The sequence below is a fragment of the Nelumbo lutea genome, chromosome 3 (assembly GCF_056320005.1).
Source record: "Nelumbo lutea isolate HS-2025 chromosome 3, American lotus-T2T, whole genome shotgun sequence".
Classification (NCBI taxonomy): Eukaryota; Viridiplantae; Streptophyta; class Magnoliopsida; order Proteales; family Nelumbonaceae; genus Nelumbo; species Nelumbo lutea.
This window is the reverse complement of record NC_142686.1, coordinates 115,222,702-115,246,606: the sequence shown is the minus strand read 5'-3', so window position 1 is coordinate 115,246,606 and position 23,905 is coordinate 115,222,702. Positions and strand designations below refer to the sequence as shown.

The window sequence follows — 23,905 nt, the reverse complement described above, 5'->3', positions numbered from 1 at the left end:
TTCGTCGGCGTCTCTCTTCTCCATCTTATCCGTCGTGCATCTGGTTCCATCTTCTCCATTGTACATGTAGTTGAGAGGTGATTATCTTGGACACCCATTTTAACTTGAAATACTTTTAGCCCCATTTCTCCTTTATTACTATATTTTGACTGAAGCTGTAAAAGTCATATATGATAAGTAAAAGATGTCATACAGAAATCTCTCTGATTTCTTCTAGGAAACCCATGGTCCCACCAACAAAGAATTTCTAGTAATTTCACCTTCTTACTTCTTTCTTCTAATGTTATGTATTTGATTTTTTACTTTCATGTTCCCCTTTTCTATTCTTCTTTCCTTACCAAAGATTGTTGCAGAATTTTGGGATTGATACACATTACCGATCAGCGATATTTTACATGAATGAGGAATAGAGGAAGCAAGCGTAGGACTAGAAGATCAGACAACAGATGAAGCGGAACAAAAGAATTGTCACAAAGATCAGTCCTATGGCTTTGATTTCCTTATCGCAGAGAACCAACACCAGATGTAGTATTTTGCAAAAGAACTATAGACTTTGCGAGAGCTTAACTTTGTAAAGATGTCTGTTCTGAGTTTTGTTTTTCCCTATAAACATCTGCAAAGAAACAGGACAAGTATCAGAAGCCAAGCCGAGTGTAGAGAAATGGGACCCAACAAATGTCAAAGACAGTTTTTGACAGATTTACACATGGAAAGCATTTTCTGAAACTGTTGAAATTCAGATTTGCTGGTCAAAGCTTCAACGCCTATGATCAAACTGTGTTGGAACTAGTTGGAACTCAAATCTTCCCTCTTTTTTCTAACCCAAGAGCGGAGGAAATACTTTCAACTTCAGAGTTCAAACTTCTGAGTTCTGAAATCATCTCATCATTGAGAGGAGAGAGAGTTGGGGAGTGTGGAGATTTGCATTTGATGAATATTCTCCAAATGCATACAAAAAGCGACACTATGCTTATATCGATCATCAAAGCACACAAGACTGTAAAACGAGTATAATGCCGATTCGCTTTTTACACTCAAACATCTAACCGTTGTTAAACTCCATCGGTGTAGTTTTGTATTTACACAGCAAACAAACGCACAGCCTAAACTCATGCCTATAGATCCATGGCACAAGCTGGCTGCTTACTCCTGGCCCAAAATTGATTATTTTTTAACCTTCATCTACTTCCAATTGCTGAAAAATTGATTGTTTGGCAATTCATAACCCTTGAAGTAATGCCATCAGCTGTCTTTAGTGACCCTCCTAGCCACAAGGGTCCTGAAAACATAGCCAAAACTTTCCCCAAACCATCTTGAAATACTCCTCCAATACCTGCCACTACTATACTCCCCCATGGAACTCCCATCAAAAATTAATTTTATTTTGTGAGCCATTAGGGATTGCCACTCCACAAAGACCTTTTCCTTTTTTAGAAGATGTCGCCTCAGTCCAGGTCCTCAAGATTTCAGTCACTGAAATATCTTTGAAGAGAACAAATGTCTTTACCCAGTGTGATGCTCTAAATTTTATTACTTCAACCATTTGCCCTTTCATTCTACTTTTGTCATTGAAAATCCTCCCATTCCTTTCCTCCCAACTCAGCCCGAATTGCTTTCCACATAATTCTTCCTCTCCTTCTTGGATGCCTTAGGAAGCTTGGGCTAAAGAGGCTCACTACATCCTGCAAAGAGGACCACCTATAGCCAAAAAGAGAACAGCAAAGATCCCAAACACAAAGCACAAAAGGACAAGTGGTAAATGAGATAAGGATTCACACTTGCAAAGCAAAGGAAGCATATATGAGGCAATAAGCATTTGTTTGGCCTTCTTTTCTGGAGCATATCTCTAGTGTTTACCTTAACAAGAAAGACTTCACAATACAAAGCCTAGATTTTAGGTGGGATAGGCTTGCCCATTAAAATTTTGACAAAATCCCAACCTTAAGCTGCAAAAGTTGCACCCTAGATTAGGGGTCCAAGACCACACTCTAGTGTCCTCCACTAACCGATCCAGAAAGGTTAATTGAAGTTTATCCAACAATTGAGTAAGTGCCTCACATTCATCATCCCTCAGTCCCCTTCTTAAGTCAAAATCCCAATGTACCCCTGCAGGAGAAAATGTAACAAACCTCGATATAGGTTGTTGTTTATAGTTAGACAGTGAGAGAATAGGCTAGGGAAAGCATATTGAAGAGGGGTTTCAGCAAACCTTGAGTCACACATCCCACACCAAATCTAGTGAAACTGATGAAAACTAGGTATACTACCTGTATTGATTTCCAGGGAGAAAGTGTTGTCGAGGAAGAAGCTACTTTTGCATCCCATCTTTTTTTTATCAATAACAGAAAGCTTTCATTTAGAATTAAAGAAATGAATACAAGGAAAAAAGGGAGAGGTAAACCCTCTTAACCCTCCCCTAGGGAAAACAAAAAAAACAATTTACAACATAGCCCAGAACATTTATTACCTTCCCACCCCTTGCTTAGCAAGAGTATCCACAAAGGAGCTGCATTTTGCTTAGCAAGAGTATCCACAAAGGAGATAGCATTTTGCTTAAACAATCTTCTTTCGTTAGAAAACTTCCATAGACCCATCTCTTCTTTTTGCAGCCAGACAATAACTAGTTTTAAATCCCCTTCAACAATAAGCTTGCAACAATTCAACTCCTTAATTCTTGCCAATTTAACAACAATGAACCATGATGATTTAATGAAGTTTCCATTATTGATCAAAAAAAAAAACAATGAACCATGGCAATTGGACTGCGAGGAATGAGAAATATGCCAATACTTTTACCAATGACACTAAAAAAGGTTAATGTGCTCATTAACCTCACTGCAGGGATAATGGCCCATTGGCCCCCTATCTCAGAAGAGTTCAAGGTAGTCATAACGGTCTCCATGATAAGAGGGTGGAATCTGGTGGAAAGCAAAGAAGTCATATCAATCAGATATAAGTTGCACTTGAAGGGTTAATTTTGATGGTTTCTCTTAAGGCAACCCTGGAAATTCCAGTGTGGGTGGCACTTCTAGGAATTGCGAAGTAGCATCCCATTGAGTTTTTAACTCCTTTAGGGAAAGGAACTCCCCTAAAACTGATTTACTTGCTCTCTTAGAAGGCTTGAAGTTAGCCTACTTTTCAGGTTTGAACCAGTTGATTGAAGGGGGGCTGCCAAGTGGTGATAAGGTGGATGACCTTGGCTGAGAAATGTCATTGGTCCTTTAGTCCAAGTTTGAGAGGTCAAGACCTTAGCCATCCTACTAAACAGATTGTTCAGGTAGAAAACACAGTCAGCTAATAACTAGCTGATTCTCTTGTCAATGGAGCAATAACACAAGCCCTTAAGCGGGGGTTTCAGATCCAAAGGGACACAGAGACAGCAAAGGTTGTTTTTCTTTCTCTCGTCTTTATGTTTGTCAGTTTAATATCCTGTGGGCAGTTTTACTCTTAGTTTTCTGTTTGAAATATGGTAATACTAGTTCCCTGCTACTAAACCTCCTTGAAGCAGGGGGTTATTTCGCTCCTTTATGAATGACAGGAATTTCTTTTTTTTAATCAATGAATAACAGGGATTTCATTAAAAGGAAAATAATACGTATAAATTTACATTCTATTTCACAAAGACCAAACCCTTACCCACTCATTAATATTACAATTTAGCCCAAAACATTTGTTCCCTCACAACCCCTTGCTTAGCTAGAATGTCAGCCACAGAGTTGGTGATCTTTGAACCCACTGTACTTGCACATAGTCCTTGTCACCCATCAAAGTTCAGTTTCATAGATCCTGCAAGCGAGGGAATCCACCTCATAGCTACCCTGATCTAAGTGGAGGAACAGCTTGCTACTGCCATCCAGTTTCTCCAAAGATCAGTAAAAGAGAATTGCTGAAAGAGCCCGTGGTTTTTAGCCATTGAATTGCCCTATTCGGAACACAATCCTTCAAATCAAGGCTGTTCCTCTCTTTTTCTTGGAAGATTCTTGCATTTCTTTCCTCCCATAAGGTCCAAAGAAAAGCTGCCCAAGCACATCTCCATACCTCTTCCGAGAAGGTATGCTATTTTGCTCTTCTTACCAGTGTTTTAAAACGGACCTGGAAGCTGACCCATTTTTTCCCTTGGTCACAAGCTAGCAGTTCAACCACACATCTACTTTATATTTTTTATTTTAGTTTTAAATTTTTTTATAAATTAGCAAGGCTAAAAATTGATATTTGAGGCAAAAACAAAGACGATTTTGGCAAAAAATAGTGAGACAAGACACATAGATTGCTAAAAGTTATCCAAAATAAAAAAAAATATATATAGAAGAAAAAAATCTGGCCACTAAGCACAATGATATTGCCTCCAAAAGTTTCCTGGGTTAACGGTCTTTACCAAGCCAACAGTTTCCAACCAATTCTTGGGTTTGGGACTTACCTGGACCAGAATTGACACCGGGTGACAGTTTAAACAGTTCAATTTCCCCCATCAATGACAGTTTCAAAACATTCCTTCTAACACCTTTAATCATCACCATCACTTCTGCCCCCATAGATCATAGAATCAACACTATGGATAGCTTGTAAAAAAGAAGACCCCACTTGTGCATCTCCCAAACTGGTGCTTTTTTTGTAAACCTAATGGAGAGAATTGTTAACACTTACTAATCTCTAACCTTTTTGCTGTATACATCTGGAAATGGTTCTTTTCTATGTTTGGGCGCAGGTGGAATCTACCAAAGGAGGTGGAAAAGCTGTTTGACCATTCTACCTTTGTTTGGCCTAAGAGAAGAGAAAGATATATGTGGAGATGTGTAGTTTGGACGAAAGAAAGGAATGCTGGAATCTTCTCAGAAAGGGAAAGAAGTAAAGAAGCAGAAAATAAATGTGTGATGGTCAGGGTAATTCATTGGATGAGAACTTTGGACTCTTTCTCGCAGTTCTCCTTTGATGGCATTTGGAGGAATTAGAGAGATATGGCAAGAAGCACTTCTAAAAAAGAGTGGAGGTAGTATGGAAGTCTCCAGCTGCAGGATTTGTGAAATTGAACTTTGATGGAGTACCCAAGGCAATCTTGGCCCTTCTGGAGTTGGAGAAGTGATGAGAGATGAAAATGGATATTATATAGCTCTATTTTCTGGTTTAGTGGGTGAGGGTAACTCCATCAGGGCTGAATTGCTTGTTGCTTTACAAGGAGTAAGGATTGCACATGACTTGAACATGGAAAATATGGAGATTGAAGGAAACTCAAAGATGGTGGTAGGATGACTAAAAGAACCAAAATCTGTAATGTGGTACTTTAGGGATGAGATGAAGAAATCCAAATGGTTTACCAGAGAAATGAACCTAAAGATCATTTGGATGAGGTCAGCTAATGCCTAATGGGATTGCAGATGTTTTAGCTAAACAAGGGGTGAATGCAAATCAATTGTACTGGGCTCAATTATAATTTGTTTGTGCCTCTCCAAGGGATGATTGTAGTGTTTCATTTAATGCTCTCATAAAATTTCACTTACCAAAAAAATCACCAAAAACCGATTAGCCCTAGAGACAATGCAACTACATTACTTCTCTCATTCATAAACACCCCCGCACACCCATCTATCCTGGGTTTCCAATGCTAATACCATCAAGTTTTAACTGTATGAAACCTTCTTTTGGGTACCTACTCCATGACCTTTATGGGTTTCATTACTAATGTGTCTGCTACCTCCTTCCATTTCCTAAGTATAACATCAACTGAATAGAAGGAAAAAAAATGTCTAGAGTTTCCGCTCATTGAGAAACCCTCACTGATATACATTCAATGATCGCCTCCAAGCTTCTCTCTTGATGTCTAAAAATTCTTGCATTCATTTATTTCCACGCAATCCATGCTACTGCTGCTCATGTAAACCTCCACATTATTCTTGCCCTCTTCGTTGGCCACTGATGTAAATGTTAGAATTGTTAGAATGAGTTGGCAGGGGCATTGTTGTCATTTTCATGTTATTTTTCTCTCTTATATCTGCTGTAACTTACCTAAGGGTATTGTAGTCATTTCAGTTTTAGTAGAATGCTAATACAACCTGGGTGGACAGTAAGGAAAGGTGAATGAGATTTCTCCTTGCAAGTCTTCCCTCTTTTCTTCTCCTTTTCTTCTCTTTCCCTTCTATTTCTCTTCCTATCTTCTTCTCTTTCTTTCTTCTATCCTTTTCTTCACCTTTTCTTTTCTTTATTAAAGTTGGAACATGGTACCAAAGCCTTGAGGTCGATTGCACTGTTCACGGAACTGTTCACGTCTCAACTTTTTGTGCCCTAGGAATAGAGAGTATTCTCTATTCTTTGTTGGAGAGGAAAAGGACTTAAGAGGACAGATCAACCACTTGGAAAAGAAGCTTTAATGCCTCAAGTTGCAGTGTTGTGTGAGTTGGTGGTATTTTTCTAAGAGCCCTCTATTTGGCAGTTCGAAGAGGGCAGCCTTGTGATGTCTCGACTCTTGAGTTGTGAGAGGAAAAGGATTTAAGAGGACAGATCAACCACTTGGAAAAGAAGCTTTAATGCCTCAAGTTGCAGTGTTGTGTGAGTTGGTGGTATTTTTCTAAGAGCCCTCTATTTGGCAGTTCGAAGAGGGCAGCCTTGTGATGTCTCGACTCTTGAGTTGTGAGGTAGGTGTTCCTTGATGTGTGGTGATTTTGTGGTGGTTTGTGGTGTGGTGACACTTTGTGGTAAGTGTGCACATCTTTCCCAAGTGTTTCTAAAGTAGAGGGCTGAAGATTCTTGGTGTTTTCCCTAGAGAAAAAGATGCATTACAGTAGTTGCATACCAGCTGTTTGACAGTTTGCCTAGGTGACAAATCAGTGATCTCTTCTCATTCATGGCTTCAACAAATAGTAGAACTAAACCTACAGTAGTTGTGCAATCAGATCTCATGACTTCTCAATTAATTAAAATGAAACTAAATGGTACTATTTATATCCCATAGGCCAAGTCGGTTGAGGTATCTCTCATTGCAAGAGGCAAGTTGAAGTACATCAAGGAGGGTCAATTGAAAAGTGAATTAGAAGGGTACAATAAATGGGTACAAGAGAATGCCCAAATTATGACATCCCTTTGGAATAGTATGAAGAATCACATTAGTGTGAACCTTATGCTTCTAGACATGGCCAAGGAGATTTGGGACCATGCCAAGCAATTGTATTTTGGACAAGACAGTGTCACAAGAATTTACCAGTTATACCAAGACTATTTTTCCCTTCAAGAAGGAGATAAAAGTGTTGAAGAATACCATGCTTCTCTAAAAAGCTTAAGGAATGAGCTTAATGTTTATGAACCCCTATCCATTGATTTGAAGACTCAACAAGAACAAAGACAACATCTAGATGTGGCAAGATTTTTATCTAGGTTGAGGTCCGAATTTAGACCAATGTGGGTCCAAATCTTAGGGAGCCGTGATCTTCCATCCTTGTCTGAGGTTTTCTCCCGCATAAGGAGAGCATCAAGTCCACATAGTGACATAGCTGTCAAGGCGACAACTAGAACTAACATGAACCAATAAGTAAGGAAGAACTTAAAAATTTGTCTAATCAACACATTTTCTTCTTTTCTTTCCTATAACAAAAGTAAGGGTTTCAGCCCCTATATTTTTTGAATTTTCTCTTCCTTCTTTTTTTCTTCTCATGAATATGTTGATTTTCTATACTTAAACATGAACTCTATACTTTTCTTATGAAAATTATGAATAATTATTATGGAAATATGGCTATGGTACCTAGAGAACTACCCTAGGATCTATGTTTTCTATATAAAAAACCCATCGCCTAGGCGACGCCTAGACGACTAGGCGACAAGGCATCCCCTAACACCCAGCCTCGCCTTGGCACCTTGAAAACTATGGCAGGGTCTCCGATGGACAGGAAGTCTACTACAAGTTATTGTACCTTCTTGTATGGAAATCCCATTACTTGGAAAGCAAGAAGTAGAGTGTGGTTGCTAGGAGTAGTGTTGAAGCTGAATACAGGGCAATGGCCTAAGTAACCTGTGAGCTAGTTTGGTTGAAGCATCTTTTTCAGGAGATGAATATCACAATTTGTCAACCCATTAAATTGTTTTGTGACAACCAAGCTACAACAATTATTGCCTCCAATCCAGTGTTTCAAGAAAGGACTAAACACATTGAAGTTGATTGCCATTTTGTGAGAGAGAAAGTAACAAGTGGAGAGATTGTTACTCCCTATGTTAAATTTGAAGACCAAGTAACTGATATTTTTACTAAAAGTGTAGGTCGCTCAAGGATGGATTATATTTGTAACAAGTTTGAACTTTATGATATATATGCTCCATCCAGCTTGAGGGGGAGTGTTAGAATTAGTTGGCAAGGGCATTATTGTGTTTTCCATGTCATTTTTCTCTCTTATGTCTGTTGTAGCTTACTTAAGGGTATTGTAGTCATTTCAACTTTAGTAGAATGCTAATACAACCTGGGTAGACGGTAAGGAGAGGTGTATGAGATTTCTTCTTGCTAGTCTTCCCTCTTTCCTTCTCCTTTTCATCTCTTTCCCTTCTCTTTCTCTTCCTTTCTTCTTCTCTTTCTTTCTTTTATCCTTTTCTTCACCCTTTCTTTTCTTTATTAAAGTTGGAACAGTAAAGATGGAGATTAGCAAGTCACAAGTATAGAGAACCGTTTCCATATATAACCCACATATGAACATGAGATTAGCAAGTGATAACAGCTCTCACCACAAGCCTTGCAAAGAATACACCAGATAGGAGACAAACAACAATTAGGCCTTAAATTCTGTAAGGATCAATAGTATTAACTTTTTTCATTTAAGAATTCCCATCACAGAGCCCCAACTTTGGGAGGGATAGAACTACTCCACACATCTTTGACTGGAAAAGGCTGCACAAAGGGGGAAGAGGAAGATAGGACCTTAAAGAAAGTAGAGCAAGAAAAGGCCCTTTAAAAGACCTATGGATCAAAATGTGCCCATAAATGAAGAAGGGCCCAAAAACAGACCATCCAAAATTTGAAGCAAGGAGATGACATTAGAATCTTATGATCCTTTATCCACCTTCTGATCCCCAAATCCCAATTAAACATGTTTATAGATGAGGAGGAAGGCACAATAAACTTAAAAATTGGTTCCCCTTTGAATGTAGAGAGCAAGAATAAAGCAGGGAACAATCCTTTAACAAGGATTTCCACACCCAAACATGTTTCCAAAACAACACTCTACCCCGAGAACATACACCATACCCAATACGATACAATTAAGGAATAACAGTAGGCTTGTATCCCAACCAGTGTCCATCAGCCATGGATGCTAACTACCACCCTACTCCACACTCCACAGCTTGTTCCTGCCCCTAAAAAACCACCACAGCCACTTTCCTAATAAAGCTATAAAATCTTTTAAACTACCCCTACTGTTTGCGAAATTGACTAACTGTACCATTACTGTTTACATATTGTCTTAAACTACCATTTCTGTTTCTAAAACTTGACATCGTCATTAAGTGCTAACCGAAAGAAACGAAATGATGTTTCGGAGATGGATCGAACTGGTCTCCAATTGAAATGCAAACCCAAAAACTAAAAACTCTACCTTTCTGTGTCCACATCGACCAGTTTCAGAACCAGATGGGTAATCTGAAAAGCAAAATCAGATGCTTTACTAGCCATACTCGATGAGGAAAACACAGAGGAAAAGTTAAAAGGGTTCATAGATCCATCTCTGCAAGCTAACTATCAATTTGATCTTGCCCAGCTCATGGCCAGATTGACTCAGAACCGCATAAGGAAGAATCCAGCCAGTCAGCCTGGGATGGATGAGATTGACCAGTCCCTATCGAAAATCTTAGCTACCTCACTGAATTGACTAGTCCCAAAAACTAAAAACTCTACCATTCTGTGTCCTCATCGACCGGTTTCAGAACCAGATGGGTAATCTGAAAAGCGAAATCAGATGCTTTACTAGCCATACTCGATGAGGAAAACACAGAGGAAAAGTTAAAAGGGTTCATAGATCCATCTCTCCAAGCTAACTATCAATTTGATCTTGCCCAGCTCATGGCCAGATTGACTCAGAACCGCATAAGGAAGAATCCAGCCAGTCGGCCTGGGATGGATGAGATTGACCAGTCCCTATCGAAAATCTTAGCTACCTCACTGAATTGGGAACTAAGAAACACCCTATCTGGGTAGAATTTCAGCAAGAACCATACATAAATGTTAGATTAACTAGTTTCTGTAGGAAATGGGGTCTTGGCTTTTATTTCCAGGATTAGCTCTTCTCAATTTTATTGATCTTCGAATGTCTATGCTCTATTTCAGAGTTACAACTTATAACCACGTTTTATGTTTTGTATTCCCTCTAGGCTCCTTGCCTCATTGCAAGTGACCAACGTTGAGAGCCCTCTTGTTCCTTTTTATTCCCATCTTTCTAATGTGCACAATTTAATGCAACACTAATTTGGGGGTACCTTGTGAATGAACTGCATCATATGAAAGTATGGAACGTGAGCCATCATCTATTTCACTGGAGTCCATTCATTTTCAGCATTTCTTTTCGGGTAAGTTATATACCGCAACCCAGTTCATCAATTTCATTGGCTGCAAGGGTGTTGCCGGTATCCACATCAATTCCACTGGAGTCAATCCATTTTCAGCCTGGTAAGTTCTCCGTTGCAGATCATAGTTCTCTATATTTATAAACTTTAAGGGACTGAGCAATCTCAGATATACTCTTAAGAAACTCCTCTGATTCTTCCACCAACTTACTTTCAAGGGGTTTCTCGAATGAATCAATGACAGTAACAGAATCAATTGGGCGCCTCCGACTTCTTCTTCGTAACGCAACATAATAAACAACGGCCAAGACAACAAATAAACTTGCTTCAACTCCAACAACCACGTAAGCCCGTGTTTTCCTGGAGAATTTACCCGATGAGGGGGAGGAAAAGAACAGCGACACCACGAGCTCGGGGTGGAAGGATCTGCCACAGTTCCGCCCCAAAAGTCCGGTGGATTTGGAGGACTTTTCACCAAGAAATGACGTTATTTTTTTGTAGGTCAGACCCAAATTGGCGACACCTAGATCTTTCTCTTCTGCGTCTATTTTCTTGATTTTCGTAAAAAAAAATATTTTCTTGCTGATTCTCTTCAGCAACTCTTCTTGCTGATTCTCTTTAGCAAGACAAAGAGCACGGTGAAACCCCTCCTTTTATAGAACCCCTCCTCGTATTGGTGAAACCCCTCCTCCTTTCAGCATGAGTTGATTCTCATGTCCTGTTACTGTGCATGAACCCAACATGAAAAAGAAGGGGAGAGAGAGGATGAAGGGGATGAGGGTAATATTGGGTTTTAAAAAAAATACGTCATATGGGGTCACATGTGCACAGATCATGATGGAGCATTAACGGATACTAACAGTAGGGGTAGAGCTAGTCAATTGTCAGAAACAGTATTGGTAGCACTAGACAATAGTCAAACAGTAAGGGTACAGTTAGTCAATTTCGCAAACAGTAGGGGTAGTTTAAGAGATTTACCCTTATTAAATCCTATATTCCCAATCTCCAACCCTCCTTACATCTTACTTCTGCAAACTACCTCCCACTTAACCGAGTGACCCTTCTTTTTCACCCCGAGTTCCCACAAGATATCTTTCATAATTTTTCCATCTTGGCCACTCCCCATAGTACTTTAAACACAAACAAATAGTACACTAGAAGATTAGCTGAAGTTTATTTCTCACATTTATCATCAATAAAATTTCTTTATTGTTTTTACTGATAAAGAAAGATGCCATAATAATAGATTTGTTGTCTTTCAAATAAATATAGTGTTAAACTTTTGTTTTGATAACAAAGCAGAAGAATTTTCATGAAAATAAAAAGAAAAAAGTGCACATAGCAAAGATGATGAGACGGAACCTCACCCCAAGAAAATATAACCAAAAGAGACAATACAACTTCAACTATTAGATTACATCTTCTAAAACCAAATCAAGAGTGGACTAAAAAAAGATCACTTTTTTTTGTGAATATAAACTATATCACATTTTTGTAGGGGCAGAACCAGGGGGGATCCAGGAGAGCCATGCCCCCCCCATGGTCCGGAAATCCTCATTTGTAATACAGTCTTCTATGTAAATTTCCCCCTCCCCCCACTCCCCACCCCAATGGTCCCCCCCCCAAATCCACTTTAGGTTTTGCCCCCCTCATAAGAAATTCCTGGCTCCACCCCTGCATTGTTGTCAATGTGTTGACTAGTCAAAGCAGCCTATCAACTAGTCAGTTGAGAGCCAGACCAACTGCATCACTAACTGGTCAGTTAATATTCAAGATGTAGTTGCTTAGGACAACAAAGCATTAAGGCTGCAAACTGGGCGAGCCCAACCCAACCAACCAAAGCTTTTGCACAAGTCAGGCTTGTGTCTTCAGGCTTTAGGCTGGGCTTTGGCCAGAAACCTCGGGTTAGGCTAGGGTTGAGGCCCCAATAGCCCAAGCCCACCTAATACTACATAAATATACATGATCTATATATGTCTATATTGTGTTGTGTATTTGTAACATATACATGTATGTAAATTACATAGCTATACTATCATATACACTGTAAACTATATTTAATTATTTACAATAAGTATATGATTCGTTAAACTGAACAGAACAGAATGCACTAAACATACATCTGTCCCTCCCCAGACCCCGCATTGGCTGTCTTTTTTTTATCTAATTAACTAAACTGGATATGGCACTGAATAGAACAGAATGGAAAAACAAGATTCATGTAGCCGACCACATATAGGTGGGACAAGGCTTAGATGATGATGGGACAAGGCTTAAACTCACATCCCTGCACAAACATGTAAAAATGCACACATGTTATGCATTTTATTTATATAAAAATATTTTTTTAATTATAATTATATACGTATAAAATATGTATTTATACATTAACTAATGAGATCTGTGCATATTTTCAATCCACTCTACTCCTTAATTGAGGATACAAAGCCCAACAAAGAAGGATGTAGAAAACATATTAAAAAAAAAACACCTTCAAACACGACCGACCCACACAGGACCGACAAGGCCTGGCCTAAGCTGTGTTGGGTTAAGCTCAGGTTAGGCCCAATTTGGTAAACTCGGGCTTAACCCCAGGTTGGGCCAAGGTCAAGCCCAAGAATTGATTGTTAGGGTTGGCCCTGTGTTGATCCTCAGCCCAACCAAGCCCACCTGAACTGCTGATGTGGGCGCCGGCAGCAGCAGCAGCAGCAATAATTTAGTGTTCTCAGCAGCAGCAATTTAGTGTTCTCATCCTATCTTATCTTATCTTATCTTATCAGTTCAGTCTTATCTTATCTTATCAGTTCAATAGGATAGATTAAGGGAGTCTTATCTTATCTTATCAGTTCAGTCTTATCTTATCTTATCAGTTCAGTAGGATAGATTAGTAGGGAGTCTTCCTAATTAGCAAGGGGTCTTCCTAAAAGTATGACTCTTATCTCTTGTAATCTCCTATTTAAGGAGCTGATTTTATTCAATAAAGGCATTGAAAATTTCAGTCAAGAAAGAGAGCAAGGAGAGTTAGGTGATCTCTTGGACAAATCACCATTAGGGCGCCAAGATAGGTTCATCAAGAGCAGGAAGGAACAAGGGAAAACAGGAGGTTTTCCCCGAGGACCGACCCGTGACGAGATCCTATTCCCAGGCCCATAACAACTGCACCCTACTTAGCATCAACTAGGTCAACTAATCAACTAATGACTAGGACAATTAGTCAACCACAAAGTTATTTTAAAGCTTTATTCAATTGTGCTTATCTGTAATTATTAAAATGGCATAGGAAATGCTTTTAATTTTTCATATGCATGCTTTGCTGATCAAAAAAAAATTATATCCATGCTGTTACTTCAAGTGTTTGTGATGGAACATGGTTGACTTTTTCTTCCAATCAGTGTTGTGCTGGGATGCAGTTGCCACAAACAAGAAATATATGAAATAGATTTTGCACTCTTTCTTTGAAAAAAGAAAAAAGGTTGTAACACCCTATCCTAGTCTCCACATTCCAAATTAATTTTTCTTATCTTAAAAAAACAAAGATTTCAAAAAAGTTGTTTAAAGTCATTCTTTTATTGCATTTTTGCAACCTATATCAGATTATTTATGGGTTAGCATCAACATCTTAAATTTAGACCATATCTTTTTTTTCTTGTCAACTTAGGCAAACTAGTCATTACATCACCAGGAGAGGCCAAAACAACTAATCATCGCTTCACCACATTAATAACACTGCTAGATCCAAAACAGGAAAGGCATAGAGTGTAAAACATATATACCTTCAAGCAGAGGTGAAGAAGCACTCTGAAGATAAATATGGTTTGAATTCATTAGCTTTCAAGCCTTTCTTTTATCAGGGAAGAATATACAAGAGTATTTAGTGAGGGTATTCTAATTTATCTAAAAAGTTAGTTTTTCTTTTTATTGTAACAGAGGGTTCAAATATCATCATCACCTAAGCATTGTCCCAACAATATATGGGTGGTCAGCTACATGAATCCTGTTTTGCTATTCCGTTAGATTCAGCACCAGGGTCTAAATATAATAAAAATAATAACAGTAATAGGTAGTTATTAAGAATTCTATGTATTGAGTTTGGAAATACCATCCCCTGGATTATTTCATTCATTCATCCTCATCTATACTCCAAAATCCTAGAGGTCTAAAAATTCAATTCCATAACATATTTTAGGATGAAGCTAGATGTTCTCCCAAACTATAATGAGCAATCAAAATTCAATTCCATAACATATTTCTGAATTGTAGTAAGGATTTCCATACCAAGCCTGTCAATTGCAAACTGAACTTCATCCACTGAGAAATTCATCATTAATAAAGATGCCTTCTTGTCCTCACTAACCTCAGTAGTAACATCAAGTTCCTGCTAGAGATGTGCAAGGCCATGTTAAGAACACATGCAGCATGGGATATAAATCGTGTATGGGAAACAAAACTAGGTAATTATTTACACTATGGAAACAACATTATAACAGCATTGGAAGCACTAAAACATGATCTATACTTGTAAATATTAAATTACTTTCTAAGTGCACTTCAGTTAGCCACAAATAATTCTCATGTGATGTCTGACCAACTGAAGTAATTCTTTAGATCATCTAAGCAACAATTATTATTCTATTCTAGTTTGGATTACATAGAACTATTCAAATAAAGAAGCAGTATTACACAAATAAGACTTATTACATTACCTCAATTTCACAACTCTCTGAAGTGATTCCAGGTGAATTGACCTCATCCGTGCAATGATTAAGCATGGCATCCAGAGAGTCTGATGATGCAGAACTTGATTTTTTATGAGTCTGCTTCATTTGGCATGTAAAACTATTAGCTTTTCAAGAAAAAGATAACAATATCCAAGAAGTTTGTACAGCAATCATGGCTATCATGTCAGGATCATAAAGTTATAGCACAAATTAAACACTCCTATTCCAAAATTAAAAGACACCAATTAATGTAGTACTCAATTGGTGTATCTGGTTGAAAAAAATGGAGAGTTATATGATATATTCTTCCTGTATGCATTAGCTTCCTTTAAATATCAAAAGAACAATCTAGTAAAAGAAAATTCTGAATTTTAATTTGGACCTAATTGCAATTTTAAATCCTAATATTTGCAAAAAAAAGAAAAATATCTGTCTTTTTTTTTTTAAATTAGATCTCTCTTAATTTCTTAAATGGATTGCCAAAGAACTTTTTTTAGTGAAAACAAATAGCTCCACTAGACAAGTAGACAGAACAGGAATCCAAAATATTAAACGTAGGTTTTAATTTTTAGGATGATATCTATACCAAGTTAAAATAATGAGATACTTGAAAATATAATAGCGAGTGTACATGACATAGAGAGAGAAAGACATATCTATATATCAAAGTTATGCACAAAGACATATACAATAATAACAATAATAATACCCAATCCCCACGGGCACTTCAAGGCCAGACCACAATAATAACAACAATGATGTATTTGCACCAAAAAAGGCCAAGTACCATGTGCTCCCCATTCCACAAATAACTTAACTTGTAAAGGGGGAAAAAAGTATATCTAAGTTCTGACAGTTTAAAGAAATATTTGCTTTAATAAACGAAAGAGAAAAAGAAGTAAGATTAATATTTTCTAACAGTTAAAAGAAATATTCCAGTACAAAAAGTTAATTTGATAATGTTTTATTTTAAGTGAAGATACTTTTAGAAAAAGGTATGTGCTTCTTTGTATCCACTTATTGTTTGGAAGTGTAACTAAAAGGATTGATGGCAATGAACCAATAAGCTCCATTTTCTCGTCATTACCAAAAAAAAAACTCAATTTAACAAAATGAAAGTAGCATTCCCTTTCTAGTTCTCTAATGCATACATTTGACTGTCTATATCTCTGACAGTTAATGAAATGTCATAATATAAAATATTACATCAATTTACCATATTATAAGAATGTGAAGAGGTTTAGGACCTTGTAGTTTACCAAATGTCTCTAACCTAAATATGCAGCATTCCCTTTCTAGTTCTCTAAAATGAAAGTAGCATTCCCTTCCTAGTTCTCTATCCCTGACAGTTAATTAAATGTCATAATATAAATATTACAACAATTTACCATATAATAAGAATGTGAAGAGGTTTAGGACCTTGTAGTTTACCAAATGTCTCTAACCTAAATAAGCAGCATTCCCCCCATAATAAAAGGGAGCATCTTGGTCTGGAGACACAAGACCCATAGATAAGCCTGGGGACCTAAAATCTATTCCTATCTTACATATTTCAACCACTGAGATCCACCATTAGAATATTAGATGGATCCAAGCTAAAAATGGTTTGTGCATCAACATGATCAAATGAATTTTATCTGATTAGGGCATTATTTGTTCAGCTTTTTAAGAGAAACATTTTTATTGATAATATAACTTGGAATGTTGTTAATCCAGAAGATACAAATTGTAGTACAAACCTAAATTCCAAGTTTCCTTGGAAACACAGGTCGAAAGACATTGCAAAGAGCTATGGCTGTCAAAACCAGCATAATAGATTACACTCAATTACATGCTTCTTCTCAGCCCTGATGGCACCATTCCAGTTCATTCCTGTTAACACCTTCCCTTGCCAAAAATATCAGCCAAAGCATTTTCTAATCTGGGTATCCACCTGAATGAGCAAGTCAAGTAAGAGGCCAATGTATTCACCTCCCTTGTCATAAAGCTTAGAGGCCATGGTCCTACAGTTCCTGAAAGGGCCATGTTATGGCTAATTTGAACTAGTTTTAAACCTTGAAGAAGTGCAAGAAGCTCAGCCCTTAAGAAATTCCCTAATCCAGCTGGGCCCAAAAAAGTTCACTATTTTTCCTGCATGATCTCTAAAAACACACACCCCCAACCAGACTGCCCCAGGTTGCCTAAAAGTATAACTCCGCACTTCGGGCAGCTCCCAAGGCTGAATAAGAACCTGTCTTTGATGAGTAAAAACAGTCACATGGAAAAACCTCTCAAGTTAGAGTCCATCATGATTCCTTTGAACTTTTTTTAATCATCACCCAGTGAACCATTCTTACCAAAAGGTCAACAATGGAATCTTGGTCTTGGCTTTTATTTTCAAAAATCTTGGAGTTACATTCATACTACACACCCCAAAGTACAGCCACCCTTGTTCAGTGTTAAGGCATCTTGCCCCGATTGGTTTGAATAGGCAATAATTGGGTTGATTGACAAATAGATAAGCTCAATACTCCCCATTAGGATAAGTACAGACCCAAATCATATCAATAAACAGAACAGAACTATAGATAAGCTCAATACAAAGAAGCCCGAGAAGCCCCTTGTTTAGCCAGAGAGTCTGCCAAAGCATTTGCTGATCTGTTAATGCACTGGAAGTTGATTGACATATTCCTTGTGATGTTTTTAAATTTTTCAGGAGATCTCTGTAGTCCCAAAAACCATTGTTCAGATTCAGCAGCCAACCCACTACCACCTTGGAGACTCCTTCTACTAGTAAGTTTTCCACAACAAATTGGTTAACAAACTGTAGGCCTTGTACAGCTGCTAGTATTTCAGCCCTTGTTGAGTCTCCAACTCCCACTGGACCTGAGAATAAAGAGATAAGGTTGTTGTCCTTGTCCCTCAAAACCTCTTCCAATACATTATTCATAGTTATCAAGACAACGACTAAGCAACAAGGTGCCCATGGGGGGTAGCCTCACTTGATAGCCAAGGTATTTTATACATAATGCTATTAATATCCATTTATGATCATAATTTTTTGAGATTATAATATAGAAAAGCTATTAAACTAAATTATTTAGTTTGAAAATTAAAATACTAGTTTCCATTTATTATTTTCTTATTTGTAAGGGCTCAATCAACATGTATGCTCTCTTACCCTTGAAGACTTCAAAAGCTGAACTGATAAGCAAGGAATAGATCAAAATTTTGCCCAATAAATGCATACTGATTATTATTTTCTTCTTTTCCTAGGAAAAAATAGGGGCTCATCCCCTGTATTTTCTGAAATTTCTTTTCTTCCATTTTTTCATGAATATGTTGATTTTCTCTGTTTTAAATGAAGTTTATATTTTTATGAAGATCATAGACAACTACTAGTGAAAGATGGTTGCTACTTGCTATGGAACCTAGGGAGTTACCCTAGGATTCATGGCCTTTATTCCAAAAAAAAAAATCCGATGCCTACCTGACACCTAGGCGCCCACCTAGGCAACTAAGCAACAAGATGCCCCCTGTTGCTTAGCCTTGCCTTGGCGCTTTGAAAACTATGACATGGTTGTAATCTTCTAGGAACGTTATTTTTTACCTATCTGCTTAGTTAGATATACCAAGTGGGACCCATAAAATAGTTGTTTCGATGTGTAAAACATGAAAAACCCAGGAAGCTGTAAAGGCCTCAAACCCATGTATAGATCTAGTGCCCTCATACTCAAGATTTAGCCATAGAATATCTTAACTGTTTGATTCAGATATTGACTTGTTAAAATAGCACAATAGACAGACCAAACAATAGAAGTTCAACTGATGAAAAGATGCAAACCAATTGATTTCCATTTTTCTTTTTCTTTTTGTTTGTTTGCCGATGTGCATACTGCATTGTATATGCTACCAATTCATATCTTCTTATTTTGATAAGCAACAGATAATTTTATGAAGTGCTGAATCCCAGGTCTGGAACTCTCGACTCAATGCCCCAACTTTCTAATACCTCTATAGCAAGCAAAGCAGACAGAATTGGCTGATCCAGGAATCCATCTGAACAAGCTGTTCAGAAGACTAACCAAGGATCTCACCTCCTGAAGAAAAGATCTGAGAGTCCAAGGACCCTCTAAAGTGTTAGACATCCATTGCTTTACAATCTGACAGTCCCCTTCTATCACCAAATTGTTCCAACCTGTTGACAAAGCCAATAAGGCAATAAGCCAATTAAAGCGCTTGGCACAGTGCAAACAGCTTAGTTCTTTGGGAAGTTCCTTCTCCATCTGTCCCTGAGAAACTGATTACAACATTACATTCATGACCTTCGAATACTCCTATACCTGAAGGCCCTGGATTACCCAAAGAACAACTATCACAATTCAGCTTTATTCTCACGAAGTCCAGGGAGACCTAACCCACAAATATATTCTGCCTTGGTTGATATACGCTATGTGTCCTACTTAACAAGGTTAACTCAATTTGTGTAATTTTACTAACACATAGAACCTGTAGAGGTATGTATTTAAAATTATCAACCAAATCAGAAAAATTATACCTACTTCATAAAAATATTGTTATTAACTGAAGGTGTGAACATTGTTATAAAAATGACATCTTAGTAAGTTCGTCAGTAGGAAACAGTCTTATAGAACAATTTATCCTTACATTTTCAAACTATGCAAACATAAGAAACAGGATTAAGGAAATGATCAAGTAAGAGAAACAAAAAGTATGCCACAGAAGAATGTTAACTTACTGTATTTGCAAGGAGAGTTTCCAATAACAAATCAACATCATCTTGACCTGCATTTTGCAGAAAATATTGCCACCATCATTAACCAAGTACAAGCCATGGGCTCATCAATTACACAATCAAGCATAAAAAATGACGGTTGCAAGTTGGACCAGGCTATACAATACACCACTTACCCAAACTTAATTGGAATTTCTGTTCACGTATTGAACTTTGGTTGAAGCATAAACTATACGCTGCTCACCCACTCTAGGCCATTTGATAAATGATAACAGCTGAAGTGGCTGATCTGAATGATTTATTGATTTGTCTTTTAGTGGATGAAATAATTAAATAAATAACTACTTGAGGGTATAGTAATCAATCAACATTCAGCTTCAGCCATTAAGGAGCTCACAACCTCCTCAATAATTTATTCACTAAAAGATAAGGCAATAAGTCATTGAATTCAGCCACTTCAGTAATTATCAAATAGCCTCTCTGTGTATATGTCTACATGTAAGAAGATAGTGTCATAATTGCTTGCCCTAATGGTTACAAGATCAGAATCTGAGTCACCCAGTGGTCGTTTTGTGTCTGATGTTGAAAAGCTTGAAACAATGCAGACCAGATCAATATGACCTAATCTAGACTTAGATTGTGCATGCCAGATCATGGGTTTGACATTCATTCTCAGGAATCAAAATTAGGCTTAGTTTCTCTCACAACCCACCAAAAATTGCAAACCCATGTCATATACATACTATATGAGACATTCGGAAAACATGATTTAAAAAGTTAAATGCTAGCATCTCCCTTTGTACCATGTTCCTCAATCACGTTGTCAATGAGAGTTGGTGAGAATCCCATCCCTATGAAATATGCTCTTAAATTGCTCCCAGATGAACTTGGTTGACCTTCCTAGTTCCAAATGGAAGTAAACAAAATAAGTAACTATCAAGAGCTTTACATCTAAGCTAATAATAATATTCAAATACATTCATAAAAACAATAATAATAATATTCAAATACATTAGTCTTACTAACTAAAGCTAACCGATAAGAAAGATATCTATGGAATGAAAACATGCAGTCCTCAGTTCATTCCCCAACTTATCAAGAAAAAGACACTAGTGTAGGAATGAACTGCTTTTCTAAATAAAGATGCGTAAGTCGTTATTCAGAATATCATATCAAATCAAACCTATAAAAAAAAAAAAAGAAAAAACTTGTAACAAAGAGTTTGTAATGCATCAAAAATTAATGCAGATGATAACCAGTTAATTGATAGTTTGATTCAGGAACTTGCTTGGAGAAAAAAGTATTTGTGATAAATTAAGAAATACAATTGGGTTATACTAAAGAGGGATGAGATGGAGATCAACATTTCATACTGAAATTTCTTATAAACTGGAGTCTCCTCGGTAGGAGCCATTGCACTCATACTGACGAGTCAGGTCTGAGATGCAGGTTCAAGTCTGAGAGCAGCCACTTGGTGGAAGAAAATGCCAAAAAGTTGGGTTCATATCCAGTACACCCCTCTCCATATCCCAGATAGCAGGGACTAACATTGGATAATTGCCTTTCTTTGGAATCTTCTTGGTGAACAGGATATTCTTGATCTGGTTCAAAATTATAGGAGTATCCACATTGGACAGAATTAATTATAGGAGTATCTACTTTGGACAAAATTATAGGAGTATCTACTTTGGACAAAATTATAGGATATTCTTGATCTAGTGTATGGTGACAATTCCAGCCCTTTTTCTAACAAAATTAATTACCACTTTTCAAAAAAAAATATTTACATTCACCAACGGGTATAGGCATAAATGTTAAGAGTTTGCAAGATATCCCAATACCATGAAACCATTATTTGTTAGATGACAAAGTCAACACTCCCTAATACTCGTTGGAGTATGATTCCTACGTCCATATCCATGGAAAACTGGTTAGTGGAGCCATAATAACCACCAAGCAACAAGATATTTTAATACACAGAAAATGAAATAAAAGGATTAGAAAATTTCAAGAACTTTTGAGAAGTTGTCAATCGTCTCTTTTCTTCTAATTCTAATCCCAGAAATTACAAAGCAAAGAAGATTATTGCTGCTATACTGTGGAGTTCGATAATTCTTTAAGAAATGGGACCCAAAGCATGGTAGGAGAGAAGCTGCTAAAGCAGATATTTTGACGCTTCTTTGTATTTTGATGTTGATGGTGTTAGTTAAATATGTTACTTTTTTCCTTTTTTAGTTTTCTAGCCACCTTTCCATAACGTTGAAAATGGATAGGTATTACCTGAACATGCTTTGAGCATGCACTGCCAGATGACAAGTCCAAACTCAATGTGACAACCTTTGACGTAGTTCCTGCCCCTTCCTGACTTGAAGATTTTTCATTATTTGCATCATCTACTAATTTGTCCTACAGAAATATTAGTAAAGCACAATGTAAGGAGACGTCATATTTGTTGCACAAAATGACTTATTAGAGTATAAAACATATCATTCGAGAAAACATCTACAATGAAACCAATGAAAAAAGAAATCCTTTCCAAATTACCATGAACTAATTCCACCGATCCTTATCAAGCATCTGCAAGAAGAATATAAGCAAATTAGCCTACCAATGCAACAGAAACCAAAACAAAAATATTCTGTATATGGTTTCAATACTTTTTAACACTCAACTATGACTAAATACTTGGAAACCTATCTAGATCAAATCAATTTGAACTTTTACATTTTCTGGGATAATTCATATGAACCCAAAACAGCATTCCCAAGCTCCTTCCAAATTTTACAAGGTTTTAGTGTGGAAAGGATTCGGAAAATGATCGGACGTTTCACTTTTTCCTTTTGTGTGTGTGTGTGTGTGTCTCCTCAGCCCCAATGAGAGTTTAACTACATATCAATAAACTCGAAGATAGTCCACTGATACACCGGATTGAACTAAGAAGAAGCAAGAATCAACGGATGTGATAGTACGAAAGATTACTCTGTGGTTTATGTAGTTCATTAACATGTTGGGTTTGACAGAAAACAAGGAGTGAGAATCAGGAAGTTGAAGGAAAGTTCTTAAGGAATAAGAGAAATAGAAAGGGAACCAATTCTCTCAACTTTCTGCTTCCCTTATTTACTGTCAAACCAAAGGCAGCGTAAAGGAACCAATTTGTAAGGAAGAAAGGCATACCATAAACCATGGAAAATATTCTTAAAATCGCAAAAGAAATTAATAATGCCCACCAGATATTAATAAGTTTTGTTCTTTTTCTCGAGTATAGGAAAAAAACGATATAACGAACAAGAGAGAGAGAGAGAGAGAGAGAGAGAGAGAGAGAGAGAACCTGAAAATGGAATTTCTCCTCTTGGTGCTCGATAAGGTCAGAGGACGATTGAGCTCACTCTCTCACATCCAAGCACGGCCAACGAACGGCGTGTTAGGTGATTGGTGATGAATTTTACAGTAATGCTCACAGAAGTAAGACGAAAATTACAATAATATCCCAATCCAAATGAAATCAGGTTGGATTAAGGTTGAATGCCCAAGCGAATGAGCGAGCTCTCGCATGCGTCAAACGAACCAAACTCAGCCAGGTTGCGTTAGGGTTAGATGCCTTGCCGACCCACTCGATCACGAGTTCGTCGTAAGGCGTTTGTTTTATTGATGGCAGGCTTTGTGCCAGTGGGTTTTGTGTGTACCCTATTAATAATAAAAAAGATATAATAATTTTATATATCAAAATTGTTCTATTCTTAAGTATCCTCTCTTTTCGTATAAGTTATTTATCTATTTTTTCATTCTTTACATTTTTTTATTTTTTTATTTTAAAAATATAAAATAGTAATCATTGTTTATCTTGATTAGATTAATAAAACTGCACACTATTAAAAAGAGACCTTTGACTTTTCCAAAGCCATTTATTTTAATGCATGTTATT

At 37.2% G+C, this 23,905-nt stretch overlaps 1 protein-coding gene across 16 annotated transcripts in view; it reads right to left on the bottom strand.

Annotated features, from left to right (window-relative positions):
- DRM3 (S-adenosyl-L-methionine-dependent methyltransferases superfamily protein) overlaps positions 1-23,600 on the bottom strand; it is a 41,180-nt gene extending 17,580 nt beyond the window's left edge. Inside the window, exons 1-7 of one of the 16 annotated variants that reach the window (XM_088981288.1) lie at positions 23,312-23,600; positions 22,528-22,560; positions 22,264-22,389; positions 20,787-20,879; positions 19,987-20,033; positions 15,234-15,347; positions 14,806-14,905 (exon numbers count right to left, since the gene is read on the bottom strand). In XM_088981288.1, coding sequence (XP_088837414.1) covers positions 14,806-14,905; positions 15,234-15,347; positions 19,987-20,033; positions 20,787-20,879; positions 22,264-22,282 — 373 coding nt within the window. In that variant the 5' untranslated portion in view covers positions 22,283-22,389; positions 22,528-22,560; positions 23,312-23,600. The other 15 variants (XM_088981292.1, XM_088981283.1, XM_088981277.1 and 12 more) reach the window with 15 other exon arrangements.
- Positions 23,601-23,905: the final 305 nt, after the last annotated feature.